Genomic DNA, 16,568 nt, shown 5'->3' with positions numbered 1-16,568 from the left:
TGATTAGCTCAGCTGGTTAGAATAAGGAGTTAGTAAGTCATGAACTTTGTTCTTTGGCCACAGAAGGTACCCCAAACTCTTGCTTGCCACTGTGCCAATAGTGTTTGCTTGCATTTTAATGAAAGCTCTGTCATTTATTAGCTCTGTGACCTTTGGCACAACTTACTTGTCTGTGCTTCACCTTCATTATCTATAAAACAGTGATGATAATAATAGTACCTACCTCATTCGATTTTTATAAGGATTAAGTGAGATTATAAAAGTAGTGCGTAGCATAGATGAAATGCTTAATATTTGTTAGTTATTTTTAATATTATTAGCATAGTGCCTGGCTCATAATAGATGCTTATTAAATATTTGGTGATTGATTGCTTGATTCTGTAATAGTTATTAAACAACATGGATTCTTACATGCCTTACTATATCATTTGATTTTCATGACGATCTTGAAGAAAGGTGATTTGCCTATTTTATAGATGGAGCAACTGAGACTAAGAGACATTAGATAACTTGCTGAAGTCACAGAACTAGAAAGTAGAGCCAAGAGTAAAAACTAGGTCTTTCTAATCCCAAATTGCATATTTTTGCACCACAACTTACTCCCTTCTAAATATGAGTTGTTTGTCAGAAGGGGACTGATTGAGAGTTTGTTGACTGAGTTTGTTTAGAACTGGGGTTGGATCAGCACAAAGTCAGCATTGCACTGATCAGATATTCTGTCAGTCTCCCGCATTCTTGCTTCCGTTTACTCATCATCATTCAGCAAATATTTTTTCAGGACCTACGGTGTGCTAGGTGGCTTTGTTGGTGCTAGGGATTCAATAGTAAGCAAATCAAAGACATTTTAAAATGGAGCTTATGTTTCTAATAGGGAAGACGTCACATAAATAGGTATACAGATAATGTATAGTATGTCAGGTGGTGATGATGCTGCAATGACCAATAAGTAGGATAAGGGGATAGAGAATGATCTAGGAATGGAGGGAGCTAGCGAAGGCCTCTCTGATTTTCTGATGAGGCGACATTTGGGCAGAGACAGTGAAGTAAGGGACCAACTCATCCAGAAATCTAGTTGAAGGGCACTGCAGGCAGAGAGAACAGCAGATAAAAAGGCCCAGAAGTGGTAGTGTGTTTAGAGTGTTCAAGGAATAGCAGGGTAGCCTATGTGGCTGAAACAGGATGAGCAAGGTAGAAGGTGATAGAAGATGAAGGTAGCTGGGAGCTAGATAAGGTAAGGCCTTGGTGAGGACTGGCTTTAATTCTGAGTGACTTAGGAAGCCACTGGATGATTTTGAGCAGATATGGCTTACATTTTAAACGGTTCATTATGGCTGCTGTGTGGAAAATACAATGTAGAGGGTCAAGGGCAGAAGCAATGAGACCAGTTAGGAGATTATTAGAATAGTTCTGGCAGGGCATGATAGTGGCTTGGATCTGGGTGATTACAGAGGATATAGTTGCATATATTTTGAAGATAGAGAAGAGCCAAGGATGACCTCAAGGTTTTTGGCCAGAGCAACTGGAAGAATGAAATTGCCTTTTACTGAGAGAGAGAAGACCGTGGGAAGAGTAGAGTAGGTGAGTGGGTGGTAAAGAAAGGGATAGGGTGGTGGTAAAAATAAAGAATTTGATTTTGGCATGTTATGCTTATGATGCTTGTTAGGTATTCATTTGGAGGCGTTGTGTGGGCAAATATATGAATCTGATATTTGGGGAGAGATCTGAGCTGGAAATATAACTTTGGGAGTGGTCAGCATAGCGATGGTATTATAAGCTGTCAAATGCTGTTCACACGTTGAATAAGGTCGTATATTCTAGGAAAGGAGTTTGGGTCTTTTTTTTTTTTTTCCTTTTTCAAATGTGCTGATGTAAACTAATAGAATTTTAACTTCTCATTCTTTTTTCAGTTAACAGAAGATGAAATAGCTACAATATTACAGTCAACACTTAAGGGACTGGAATACCTTCATTTTATGAGAAAAATACACCGAGATATCAAGGCAGGAAATATTTTGCTAAATACAGAAGGTCATGCCAAACTTGCAGATTTTGGGGTAGCAGGTCAACTTACAGTAAGTAAAAATGTTACTTGTGTAGATAACTTTCAGGTCTTTCTTGAGAAGAAGTTCCTTGTATTTATTTATTTAAAAATATAATACTTGAAATAATTGAATTTTAAGAACTTTAAAAATGTACCAATAGGTTACAAAGGAGCTGGTAGGTTATTTTAGATCCTTTCCTGGCGTTCAGGTCCCATAGTTTAACTTTGTTTAGCTTTGATAAAGATAAAAACTAAAACAGGAAATAATGGAGTAGAAGTTTACATTCTACTGGGCTACATCATCATATTTATAAAAGGAAGAAGAATTAAATCTAAATGGCTTTCCTTGAATAAGACAGAATGTCATCTCATTCAGCCTCCAGGTGGCAGTTGGCTTTACTGAAAACGCTCCCCTCATTTGGTTCCAAAATACAGACTCTTGATTTTCCTCCTACCTCAGTAGTGCATGGCAATGAAATAAACCTTGTTTTAAAACAGGAAGTCTAAAATTATCTGATTTTGTAAAATCAGATAATATGTGTGAAATATGTGTAGAAAAATAGAAGGAGTTCTGGACAGATATATACTAAAATTTGCAACAATGTTGTCTGTCATTTTTCTTGGGTAGTAGAAAAATATATACATATATAGTTTGTTTGTTTGTTTAGAGCTGGTATTATATACAGGTTTTATTTTTAACAATTTTAAATCTGCCTGGAACATGTTAGGGAGTTTCATAGGTATTGCAACAGCACAAAAATTGCTTTGATATTTTAAAAAAAGCTCAGGAACTTATTCCATACTGTGATTTGTGGGCCCTTCCAAAGATTTTGTTGTTAGCACATAAGTAAACAGTACTAAACAGTATTATCTAAATTACAATCTTAATAAGGAAACCAAATTGAAAAAAAATTCTCCTGGTGCTGTGTAAAAGATATCACAATTTAAAATATCAATTGCATTTAGTAACTGAGACTTTTTTCACAGAAATAGAAAATAACAATCTTAAAATTCATATGGGACCACAAAAGGCCCCAAATAGCCAAAGCAGTCCTGAGAAAGGAGAACAAAGCTGGAGGTTTCACACTTCTTGATTGCAAACTCTATTACAAAGCTAAAGTAATCAAAACAGGATGGTATTGGCATAAAAATAGACACATAGACCAATGGAACAGAATCAAGAGCCCAGAAATAAACTCATGTTTATACGGTCAACTAATATTTGACAACGGAGCCAAGAATGCTCAGTGGGAAAAGATGGTCTCTCCAATAAATGGTCTTGGGAAAACTAGATATTCATTTGCAAAAGAATGAAACTGGACCCCTTTCTTACACCACTCACAAAAATTAACTCAAAATGGATTAAAAAACCTAAATATGAGGCCTGAAACCCAAAAACTCCTAGAAGAAAACATAGGGAAAATGCTCCTTGGCATTGGTCTTGGCAGTGATTTTTTGGATATGACAGTAAAAGCACAAACACTGGGACGTCATTGAGATTTTGGTTGGGATTGAATTGAATTGTGTTGAGGTTGTGTTGAATCGTAAATCAATTTGGAAAACATTGCCATCTTCATGATGTTATGCTTTAAATCCTTTTCTGCTTCAACATTGTATAGCTATTCATCTGTACTTTCCTTTAGTACTTTTTGGATTTTGTTCTTTGTATTTAAATTTTCAACCTATTTGAACTTACTTTGGTGAAAGCATAAGGTAGGAATTTAAGTGTAGAATCTTACAAATGAATAGACAGTTGCCCAGTGCTTTCCACCCCCCCCCCCATAATCTATCCTTTGCTTGCTGATTTAAAAATGACGTTTTAATCATATCTTCAAATTATACACTTATATACATATAGGGTTGTGTATGTGTGTGTTTGTATACCATAATCTGTTTCTGGACTTAATATTTTCCATTGCTATGCTACTATACTAATATAACTTTGTAATACAGATCTAGTTAGGTTAGTATCTACTCATTACTCTTAATGTTCAAAATATGTTTAGTTATCCAGATATCCATTTCTAATTGGAAATAATCCTTGACAACAACATTGACTATCACCACTTGAATGGTGCAGATTTGAAGTTTCAGAGCAAAGGAAATGACTTAAGCAGTAAGTTAGTTCCTTTGTTAATTTTTTACATAGGACTGACAAAGTGAGATCAATTTAAAAATATTACCTGTTGTTTGCTCCTGACTGGCATAACCTAACTTAAGTGATAGCCATTTTAGAAGGAACATCGGTGATGATGATGGGAAGTCCTGTTGTCTATTTAGTTCTGTTTAAAATCCTTCTCTTCCTAAAACACAGGAATTCTAGGAAGGTTCTCTTTCATTAGGGCCATGCTATTCTGGGAAAGTATGCAAGTAGTTATTTGCCCATGTGTACTATATTCGTATATTATTTAAACCCCAAAGTAAGACTATATATATACAGTATAATATTATATAAAATATACATATATATATTATAAAAAAGAAAATCATATATGTACATATATATGTACACACATATTTTCTCTTTTTTAAATCTTCTTTTTTTAAAATTTCCTGATTGCACATGTAATACACACTCACATAATCCAGCTGAGTTTTACAAAATTATACGGGATGGAAAGTAAAAGTCTTTCGTAATTCTGTCTTCTAGATATGACTCTTGTTAATAGTTTGGTGTATATTACTTGGAGATTTTTTTTTGCTGTCCATGTAACAACAATGTTTATTATTATTGGTTGTTGTTTTATTGTTGTTCTGATCATTGTTTTTCTTTTACAAAGACAAGGCTGTATTATATATAATTTTGAACATAAGTTTTTTGCTTCACAATGTGTCTTGTACATTTTTTCCATGTCAGAAAGGTGTATCTAGGTCCTTTTTTTTCATTGTATGGATATTTATTATATTTAACTTACTTCCTTTAGTTGGTTATTTGTGTTGTTTCCTTTTTTCTTTTTTCCCCCCCTTCTATTACAAATGTTTCTACACTACTTGTGCATATATCTTGGGGTACTTACATATAGGACACATTTCTAGAAATAGATTTGAATCAAAGGATATGGACATATAAAGTTAATAAATATCGCCAAGTTGCATACTAAAACATTGTATCAGTTTATGCTCCTATAACATTGTATTTTAGTGCCTGTATTTTGTATTTTAATCTATGTTATTATCAGCAATAGTTATTAGTAATCAATCTCATTTTAGTGTTTCATTAATTGATTGATTATTTTTTGTGTTTTAATAATTGATTGAGAATCTTTTATGTTTCCATGTCATTTGAATTTCTTTTGTGACTTGCTTGATCAATCATGCTTGAGTATGGTTTGTGTATGTATTTCAAATCTAAGACATTTCTTATTGTTGGAAGGGACTCTTTTTCTCAACAGTTTTATTGCTTAGTGTTGATCTCTCTCCTTTCTATTTTAGGATACCATGGCCAAGCGAAATACAGTGATAGGAACACCATTTTGGATGGCTCCAGAAGTGATTCAGGAAATTGGGTACAACTGTGTGGCAGACATCTGGTCGTTGGGAATAACAGCCATAGAAATGGCTGAAGGAAAACCCCCATATGCCGATATCCATCCAATGAGGGTAAGGAAATGGGCAGAAAACCAGTGGGGTGGTTAGTTACCGGTGATCATTAGAAACTTAGTTAAATGACTTACTTGGTTAGGTACCAAACAATAAATGAATTAATTGTAAATAATTGATAAGTGTCAGTCTAGCCTCCAGATGATGATACACTTCCACTAGTTGTAGTCACTAATTAAGTCAAGTGTAATCCACCCCTCTCCATTCTAGAGGTTGTGTATTAATAGCCCTCTGGCAGGACGTGGGCCAGGAGATGCGTGGTTGACTTGTACAGTGTATATGTTTTTAATAGTTCAGGTGCTCACATTTTAACATAACAACACTAACTGGAGCTGAGCAGCAGTCCTCTCCTTTATACAGGGCATGGGCTTTCCACTTTATCAGTCTCCACGATTCCCTATTCACCAAGTATCACTTATTGCAGTGTTTTCTCTAATGTTTTTTATAGTAGTATTAAGAAGAAAGTAGACTATTTTTTTAAACTCATGTCACTGACACCCAGTCTGATTCATTTGTTGTCTTTTTCCTGCCTGGCCCTTATAGGTATTTACATGTGTAAAGTTCTAGCGGCTCTGTATTCTCCAACTTCCATCCACTTTTAGAGTATGAAGGGCCCATAGGTTCGGTCTCCATTGAAACTCCTTCAGTATTGCTACGCTAAGCAGTTTCCAGGCTTTCCCCACCCCTAGAACCCCTCATGATAGCACTGTTACAAGACCTTGACCCTACCTTCTTCAGTGGCTCTGTAGTCTTCTCCATACTGCCCAACTCAGCACCCCCTCTCTTCTGATTAAGTAGTCCTTCTATTAATAGACTTAACAGTTTTTTAAAAAGTATTCATGTGCCCAGAGATAAGCTCCTGTCTTTTTGGGGGGGCAGAAGTGGAGAAGGGTGGGAAGATTTACTCGTTATATTTTTAGATTTAAAGAATATAATTTAAGCTGCTTATTGCAAAGAGTTTTATGTTTTTAAAAAGCTGTACCTCTTTTATTGGAAACTCAATAAATAATACAGACATACCTCATTTTATTGTGCTTCACTCTATTGAGTTTTTGACAAATTGAAGGTTTGTGGCAACCCTGTGTTAAGAAAGTCTATCAGTGCCATTTTTCTTTTTCTTTTTTTTTAAAGACTGTTTTTAAAAATTAATTAATTTATTTGTTTGGCTGAGTTGGGTCTTAGTTGCGGCATGTGGGCTCTTCGTTGCAGCATGCGGGCTTCTCTCTAGTTGTGGCACGCAGCCCTAGAGCACGCAGGCTCAGTAGTTGCGGCGTGTGGGCTTAGTTGCCCTGCGGCATGTGGGATCTTAGTTCCCTGACCAGGGACCGAATCCATGTCCCCTGCATTGGAAGGCGGATCCTTAACCACTGGACCACCAGGGAAGTCCCTATCAGCGCCATTTTTCCAACAGCATTTGCTCACTTTGTGTCTCTGTGTCACATTTTGGTAATTCTCGCAATATTTCAAACTTTTTCACTATTATTATATTTGTTATAGTGATCTACTCTGAGATACCTGGATTTTTGTTGTAATTTGGATGGGCTTGTAGTGGAGAAGAGAAAAATCATTTTACCAAACTCTAAATGTATTTCCAGTCACATTTTTATTGGAGCATCACTTTTATTTTGCCGAATTTTTTTTTTTTAAAACTAGGCAATCTTCATGATTCCTACCAACCCACCTCCCACATTCCGAAAGCCAGAACTGTGGTCAGATAGCTTCATGGATTTTGTGAAGCAGTGTCTCATAAAGAGCCCTGAGCAGAGAGCCACGGCCACTCAACTCCTACAGGTATGAATCACCCTGGGGTGCTGCCTCTTTCTGTTTCATTCACAGGCTGACCAAAAGATGCTGTTAACCCACCTACATGGAGATGGTAAAGAGGTATAAAATATTCCCTTTGAATGTAACTGCTTAGAAAAGACATAGAGAATAAAGTTAAATCATTGAACAAGATAATAAGAAAATACAGGGCTCTATGGGATTAGAGAACAGGAACTGACATTTATTGAGCACCTACTGTGTGCTAGATACTTTGCATGTTGTGCCATTTAATCATCACATACACCCTGTGAGAGAGGGATATTAATTTACTTTTATAGGTGAGAAAATGAAGATTTAGAGAGGTTAACTCATTTAGAGCCGCTCAGCTGGTAAACAGCAAAGCCAGGATTAGAACCTAAGTCTTTTTGATCCCAAAGCAGGAGTGCCATTAAAGATACCCAGTTCTGACAGAGAACTGGGATCAATGGTAGGTGCTGTTGTAGCTCAGGGTGGAAAGAGGCCACTTTGGACTAGAGATACCAGGACTGCTTTCCTGGAGGAGGTAACCTGTGTGCTTGGGCCTTGAAGGATGGGTGGGGTTTGGCAGGCAGTATGCTTAATAGTTAGGAGCTTGGATTCTGGAGCCTGTCCTGGGTTTGAATCGTGGCTCCCTGTTTGCTAGCTCTATGACCTTGGGCAAGTAACATAACCTCTCTGTTACTTTACTTTTCTTATCTATACAGTGGAAATCAAGTACCTGCCCCATATGTTGGTTGTGAAGATTAAGTGATATAATATGTATGACTTTGAACAATGCTTTATGCATATTAAAGATAGTATATAATAGATTTGACAAATATCTGCTATTATTACTGAGCTAGGCCAATGGTTTTCAGTCATGTCAGATCCAATGCCCCCTTTTTATAACCAATACATATTTTTTTTAACATTTATATAACATTTATAATCCTTTTGGAATGAAACTCATAGATGCTAAAATCTATTTATGCCCAAAGTTTAAAAAGAATCAGGGTAATGTTAGTGCTATGATGGAGAAATATAAGAATAATAATTTATAATAATACAAATGTCAATATAGAAATGCTCCAGCTTTTCAATTTATAGACATAATGAAGTAATGAGACAACTGTATCTAGCATCATGAATGAGTTTAGATTTAAGAGCAGTAAGAAGAACAGAAACCTTTCCATTCAAGAAACAGGAAAATGAGTGTATGGACACTAACAGAAATCTAATGTTAAGTAATAACAGGGCAGACTCATTTATATATGATAAGAGGAGGGAAATGATCTTATAGACTTGCCCAGTGGCGAGAACAAGGAAATATGATATTCTTGCAAACGAGCTGGGTCTTATTTCTAAGAGCAGTGGCAAATTCTTTTCCTGCCTGGATGGGGTACTGATGCGGTTTTATGGACAAGATATCTTCTGTATTTCGATCTTACCACACGTTGAGGTATACTGTCCGCCTCTAGGGTCCTTGCAAAGACCTTGGAGCCCATATCCTCTGACGGGTGCTGGGGAACAGAGAATGGATTACAGATAAACACTGAGGACAATGTCAGAATAAGTTTGGAAAACAACAGGCAATGCTCCCCCCCAAAAAAAAAGAATTTCCACATGTAACTTTCACAGTATAGATTTCTTACTGTGTTACAAAGGCAGACAACAAAAATATAAGATGGTATTAACATTAAAAACTTTAAACTATTTCTGTGAAGGAAAGTCAGCAATATCCCTGTGTTTCAAGTATCTTTGCAGATTGAATAATATTGGGGCCTACATCTGTTACATATTAGTGACCAGTTTTAGTATTTCTGTAGTAACTACACTTTGGCACTAAAATCCTTTTTACCTAAATACATAGTTGGAAATGCTATGGGACACTGAATAGAAAGAATAAGCAGGAGTAAACTATTCAGTGATTTCTAAACAATGTCTTTATTCCGCTTAAGCCCCCTCTCCAAAATCACCTCCCAAATTACTAGACTTTTTGCTTATCTCTTGAAAAAGTTCGTCAGCATTATTTATCAAAGTGTATATGTACTCTGAGACATTTTAAAGATATGGAGAATGTGCTATGGTTCGTTGTTGTATAAGACTGTTCCACACGTTATGGGATTACTTGTGTCCCTGCCCCCTTTCCTATGTCCCATGTAGTTTGTGTTCTCCAAACATTGTAGCAACAAGCTCCCAAGATGTTTACAGAACTTCCTCTAGGGGGCAGTGCCAGCCTGTTGAGAATCTCCAGAGTTGGTAGAGAGAAATGGAGGAAACATTCCAGCCAAGCCAGAAAAGATGGGCAAAGCCTGAATGCACCTGCTGACAGTTATAAAGCAAGTGTGGGTTAGCTGTAGTCCAAAGCATAAAGAGAAAGATTAGATTCACTGATAGATTCAACAAAGATTGTCAAGTGCCTACTGTGTGCCAGGCAGTGTTTTGGCACTGGTGCCATATAAACCGTCTTCAACTTTCTTGCTAAGCACCCATTTGTCAAGAGTGCCAAAGGAGTGTCCATACTGCGGGATTTAATTAACGAAGCCATGGACGTGAAGCTGAAACGCCAGGAAGCCCAGCAGCGGGAGGTGGACCAGGACGATGAAGAAAACTCAGTGAGTGGCAGTGGCGGGCGTTGTGGTGGGCCTCGGGCATCAGTGCTTGTTATTTCATGATTGCCAGCCCTCGGGCATCAGTGCTTGTTATTTCATGATTGCCAGCCAGGTAAGATGAGCTGGAGATGTGGGTTCCACCTGGAACTGGAGGCTCTTCTTGCTGACCGTGTCCTGTCTGGGACCAGGGCTTGCTAGAGGCTTGCTGGGTCTGTGTCTGTTCATCTCTCAGTGCTTCCTCAGACACTTCCACATTTTATTCTTTTGCCTCCATATTTTTTCTTCAGTTTAACTTTTTATTCGGGAAAGAGAATACTCAGGTCTGAGACTGGATTTTCCCATGCCCTTTTGGGGCATCTAGGATCCATACTAAATATGTAGACTTTACATATGGATGATCTTCTTTGGTTGAATAAGAGTACTGTCAGTGGAGTATAACCTTTAAAAATCGTGACCCAATGTCTTTTACACCTGTAACATATATAATATGGTACATCAATTATAGTTCAATTAAAAAAGAGTGCTCTCGGTTCTACAAGTTGGGTTTAGAACCCAAGTAAGCATCAAATCCAGAAATATTTGCACCAAGATGAGTAAGAGTAATTCAGAAAACTCAATCTTTTTTTTTTTAATTTTTTTTTTTTATTGGAGTATAATGGCTTCAAATGGTGTGTCAGCTTCCGCTCCACAGCAAAGTGAATCAGCTATACGTACAGAAAACTCAATCTTTTGATTTAATCAGCCCTCATTTGAGATTTCGTCCTTTTCCAGGAGGAGGATGAAATGGATTCTGGCACGATGGTCCGAGCAGCAGGGGACGAGATGGGCACTGTCCGAGTAGCCAGCACCATCAGTGATGGGGCCAATACTATGATCGAACACGATGACACATTGCCATCTCAGCTGGGCACCATGGTGATCAACTCAGAGGAGGAGGAAGAGGAAGGCACTATGAAAAGTAAGGCTCTGATTAAACAGACTAACTTCGCAGGCAGACCACGCACATTCCAGAGCGAGCAGATTCTCATGGTCCACATGGACTCAGTCTTGAAGCTCCTGTCTGTTGTCACAAGCAAAGGAGTAAGAGTGTTGGAGGGTTGGGGCAGCAGTGGAGGGTTCGGGGAGGGAGGAAGCCGGCATGTGGAATCAGAGGCAGGAAAGCATCAACAACAAGAAGGGATTGACTTTCAAACCTGAACGGCCATTCTCTCGTTGAATGTTGTCACTTTTTCCTTCTTTTCCTTGATCTGTGGAGGTGAGCACATACATTTGTTTTTTGTTTCTTTTTTCCAAAGTGATTGTTTATTTTATTTTTGTTTAATTTATAGTGATTGTTATTGATTTAAGTGATTATGTGACTGTTTAATTTATATTGCCCAGATCAATGTATGATAGTTCCAATGGTTCTACATCTGGGCCAGCACTTGGTATGGGCAGGCTTTGTACATGTAGATGATCTAGTAGGTGCATAGTGGTATTTCATAGTGGTTTTAATTTACATTTTCCTAATGACTGATGCTTTTGAGCATGTTTTCATGTATTTCTTGGTCATTTGCATATCTTCTTTTGCTTCTCCCTCCTCTCCTTTGTGCTTTCATTATTATACATTTTACTTCTACGTAGCACATACGTTGTTTTGATGCATAATTCAAAGTGTAGTGAAATTCTGAGCTATTTATCATACATATTATCTTCAGTCTGTTTTCACGATACTCTGTGTGTCTAAACCAGACTTACGAATTCTCAGTCAATCTGTTAAGGGTGAATGTACAAATTGAAGAGTCCTATCCAGTCCCTTCTAGTGTAAACCCATCTCTGCTGCTTTTCTTATGCTGTTGATCATTTTTATTTGGCCTATGACTGAGGTCTAACACCTGTGCTCAGTTCCCGTTGAAGAGGGCCATCCTCTCTTCTCCCTTCAGTTGTTTCCTTTCCCTTTACTCTGTGCATTACAGAACAAGTCATGGAGAAAAGGAATTTGGGAGTACAAAGTGGTAATAATAATTGAGTTCTAAACGTACAATTTAGCCTGAGCTTTGCGTAGGTTTAAAGCATTAAGTCTCTATGATCTTTTCATCATCTTTTTTTTTCTTTCCTTTTTTCTTTCTTTCTTTCTTTCTTTATTTTTTTTTTATGGCTGTGTTGGGTCTTCGTTTCTGTGTGAGGGCTTTCTCTAGTTGCGGCAAGCGGGGGCCACTCTTCATCGCGGTGCGCGGGCCTCTCACTATCGCGGCCTCTCTTGTTGCGGAGCACAGGCACCAGACACGCTCAGTAATTGAGCTCAGTAATTGTGGCTCACGGGCCCAGTTGCTCCGCGGCATGTGGGATCTTCCCAGACCAGGGCTCAAACCCGTGTCCCCTGCATTGGCAGGCAGATTCTCAACCACTGTGCCACCAGGGAAGCCCTCCTTTTTTCTTTTGCTTTATTTTTAATTAATTTTTATTGGCATATAGTTGATTTACAATGTTGTGTTAATTTCTGCTGTGAATCAGTTATACATATACATATAACCATGCTTTTTTAGATTCTTTTCCCATACAGGTCATTACAGAGTATTGAGTTGAGTTCCCTGGGCTATACAGTAGATCCTTATTAGTTATCTATTTTACATATAGTAGTGTGTATATGTCAATCCCAATCTCCCAATTTATCCCTCCCCCCTCCTTTCCCCCTTGGTAACCATAAGTTTGTTTTCTATATCTGTGACTATTTCTGTTTGGTAAATAAGTTCATTTGTACCATTTTTTTTTTTTTAATAAATTTTCATCAGTTTTTTTTTTAAATTTATTTATTATTTATTTATTATTTATTTTTGGCTGTGTTGGGTCTTCGTTTCTGTGCCAGGGCTTTCTCCAGTTGCGACAAGTGGGGGCCACTCTTCATTGCGGTGCGCGGGCCTCTCACTGTCGCGGCCTCTTTTGTTGCGGAGCACAGGCTCCAGACGCGCAGGCTCAGTAGTTGTGGCTCACGGGCCTAGTTGCTCCATGGCATGTGGGATCTTCCCAGACCAGGGCTCGAACCCGTGTGCCCTGCATTGGCAGGCAGATTCCCAACCACTGCGCCACCAGAGAAGCCCTGTACCATTTTTTTAGATTCCACATATAAATAATATTTTCCTTCCCTTTTTAAAATTTAGAGTTTCTTCCTCGAAACCAGGGACTGATTGGCAAACTATGTCCACAGGCCAAATCTGGCCTGACACCTGGTTTTAGCAATAAAGTTTTATTGAAACACAGCCATGTCCATTCATTTGCTATTGTCTATGACTGCTTTTGCACTACAAAGGCAGAGCTGAGCAGTTGTGACTGAGACCGTGTGGCCCCCAAAGCCTGAAATGTTTACTGTCTGATCCTTTACAGACAGAAAAAGTTCTCTAACTCCTGCTTTAGACCTACTGCTTTGTGATTGATTAATTCATTCAATAAATTTCTCTTCAGTGCCTACTGTATCCCAGGTACTTTGCTAGATGCTGAGGATACAGCAGGGAATGAAGAAACAGTCCTTGCCCTGAAGGAAGTCACTGTCTAGTCTGGGGACAGACCATTTAATTACACTTCAGCATATGAAATGGGCTTTAAAACAGAGGTAATCTGAGGGTGTTGGCGAAGCAGAGTGGAAGAGTATTTAATTTAGGCTGGGGATTACTGACAGATTCCTGGAGGAAAAAGGCAGGAAGGTTGGCAGTGAGTAGGGTGGGTGGAGATGTTCCAGCAGAGGGAGCCGTGTCCACAAAGTCCAAGTGGCAGTGAGTTCAGGGCAACTGCAGCTGGTTTATTGTGGCTAGAACACACCATTCCAGGGCTTTAGATCTCAGGCAGCCCCCTTGAATTTTCACCTTCCAGGTCTGTGTATTTATAATCAACCCTTTGTTTTTGAAGGGAAAAGTTTTTCTTGTTTTCTTTTTTCTATTTTGGGGCCAAGGCTCATCATGTGTGTTTGGCTTCAGGTCAGAATTATACAAATGGTGAAAGAGTAGTAATACTGCTGATGGATGTGTAAATTGATCTAACTTTTCCGGAATGTAGTGCATATCAAGAGTTTAAAAAATTCAAACCTTTCACTCAGTAAATTCCACTTCTAGGAATTTGGCCCAAGAAAATAATTGAAGACGTAGAGAAATTATATTCTAGCTTTACAAAAGTAAAAAGATAAATTAACATGTTAATATGTGCATAGAAAAAAGACTGAAAAAAACCAATCAGAAGGCCAGAGAAAAATAAACCAAATATTAAAAGTAGAAATGGGATTATAGGTATTTTAAATTTTATTTATTTTCCAAATTATTTTCTAGAGTTATTATCAGAGAAAAAAAATCCCACCAAAAATACTGCCGATATCATAGTGTATCCTGTAAATTAGGACTTTGAATTCTGCATTTCCTTAAGAATCCTTTTTTTCTCCCTTCTTCCTCCTTGCACTGTTTTTTATGGCCTTAAAAATGGATATTTACAAAGAGTGTATTAAAACATTGTCACTCCCTGCTAGTGTCTCTTTAAATTCTTATCGAAAATGTGTTCTTACAGTATGTTTCATCCCCTGGACTCAAGATTTGGTGTTACGTAAATTATCAAGTGAATGATACGTACTAAATTTATTTTTTCTTTTGCTCTTTTAAGTAGCTAGCCCGTGTGATTTGTTAGGAAGGTTTGTTTTGCAGCAGTGAGCTGCTGACTTCTTTTTGTTGACTCAGAATGCTATATCTTCTGCTTGTTTTAAAGGGTTTAATTATGCAGATGATTATAATCCCTGTGTAATATAACTAGGCTGACCCGTTAACATGTGTTGTGCATGTACGTGTTATGGAAAATCCACCGTTTTAAATTTAAAGAGTTAATTTTGTTCCAAATGTAATTTTCGTATTTTAAGTGCTCATTAATTCAGTGGGTTGTTTGTTCAGTTTCTGAACTTGGATAGTTTTAGCATGTCTAATGAGAAACATGCATCTTTTATTATAGTCATGAGGGAAAAACCCATTTAAAAACCTCAACCGTCACAGCTAAGTGACATTAAATAAACTTAGTTCACAATCTGTTTCAGGTCTTGTAGTTCAGTTTTGAGTCACAAGTTAGATAGATTTGCCACTTAATTCTGAGATCTTTACTCATTATTTTAGGAGCTACTGAAACTTTTCATTATGGAAAATGAAAATATATACAGTTACACAGAATAATATCACGACCCCTGTGGACATATAACCAGTTTCAAAAATAACTCACTGCCCATTATATTTCAGCTCTCCGCCAAAGAGAATAACAAACTGAATTAATTTAAAGCAGATCTCAGACATTAGACCACTTCTTCATATTGATTTCTAAACATTTAAAGGAGACTGTCTGACCAAGCGTGGCTCAGATAATAACTATCTGTGTTACATTGGACAATTCTCTTTCCCTGTATGGGCCTCAGTGCCTTAATCAATAAAAATAAAGAGTTGTTAATCTTCTTTATTTTCCTTGTCCCTTGTAGCTCTAATTGTTTATAAAAATTATATAACTCATGACTAATATAGAACTGAAGTTTCTACAGGTTAAAATTTGTGAAAATAAATAGGGTTTCACCTAGTACCTTAGAAAAGTTAGATATTTCAAATGCCTCTATTCTCATTTACTGTATTAAAAATTATTTATACCAACAGTATTACAACAGTATTAATGCACTGTTACAAAAGAAAGTAGTTCACCCCTAAGTCCTCTCACTCCAGCAAAGAACTCCTGTTCTTGACCATATGCCTGTATAGTTCCTATATGGTAATAATTTGCTTAGATATTCTAATTTCTGATTAATTTCTACTGAATAAGCATATACATTTTTCATGTTGTTGCATAGTCCTTTTTATATTTATCACACTTAACAGTGTTTTTTGGTCATTTACCCATTGCTGGGCATTTTGGTTGTTTCCAGTTTTTCACTAGTACAAATAACTCTGCAGGGAACATCCTACATATAAATTTTGCCTTCCTTTTAATGTTTCCTAGGAAAAATTTCCAGAAGTGTTTGAACAATTTAATGTGCAGGTATTGCCATATTGTCCTCCAGAAGGTTTGTACCAGTTTACCTTCCACAAGGATTAATAGCAGCTATCAGTATCCTTAGTTTCTTCCCTTTACAGCAATTTCTCCTTTATATTTTCCATTTTTTTAAATCTCTCTGCGCCACTTTCTGGGTGTTAGACCTGGATTCATCTTCTAATTCTATAATTCCTTTTTGAGCCATGTCTAATCAGCTGTTTGACCCAGACATTGCGATTTTTTCAGTGGCTAACATTTGCTATGGTCACGTGGCTAGTAAACACGGGAGCTGGGAATTCAAAGAACTCCGAAGTCTATGGTCTTTTCATTCTACTGAACTTATGATTTGTTCTGGAAGCCTACCCTTATGTTAATGGGCATTAGATCCATAACATAAAACCCATCAAAATTCATGGTAAGACTGGTGCTGGCTTTTGAGGGGATTCCAAAGCTAACTTTTTTTTTTTTTAAGAAACAGTTGTTTTTTTTCTCTTCTTTTTTTTTTAACGTATACATGTATCTAT

The 16,568-nt window shown here is 37.4% G+C and overlaps 1 protein-coding gene across 4 annotated transcripts in view; it reads left to right on the top strand.

Annotated features, from left to right (window-relative positions):
• The window catches only part of STK4 (serine/threonine kinase 4), a 100,398-nt gene that overhangs the window by 27,420 nt on the left and 56,410 nt on the right, over positions 1 to 16,568 (top strand). For all 4 annotated transcript variants that reach the window (XR_014235981.1, XM_082361755.1, XM_082361756.1 and 1 more), the window contains exons 5-9: positions 1,908 to 2,072; positions 5,474 to 5,641; positions 7,295 to 7,432; positions 9,910 to 10,038; positions 10,807 to 10,993. Coding sequence is in view for 3 of the 4 variants with exons in the window: in XM_082361755.1 (XP_082217881.1) it covers positions 1,908 to 2,072; positions 5,474 to 5,641; positions 7,295 to 7,432; positions 9,910 to 10,038; positions 10,807 to 10,993 (787 nt within the window). In the remaining variant the exon portion in view is untranslated. The remainder of the gene's footprint in view (positions 1 to 1,907; positions 2,073 to 5,473; positions 5,642 to 7,294; positions 7,433 to 9,909; positions 10,039 to 10,806; positions 10,994 to 16,568) is intronic.

The sequence above is a fragment of the Balaenoptera borealis genome (assembly GCF_965194805.1).
Source record: "Balaenoptera borealis genome assembly, chromosome: 16".
Classification (NCBI taxonomy): domain Eukaryota; kingdom Metazoa; phylum Chordata; class Mammalia; order Artiodactyla; family Balaenopteridae; genus Balaenoptera; species Balaenoptera borealis.
Note: the sequence above shows the minus strand (reverse complement) of the source record. Positions and strands in the feature narration are given on the sequence as shown.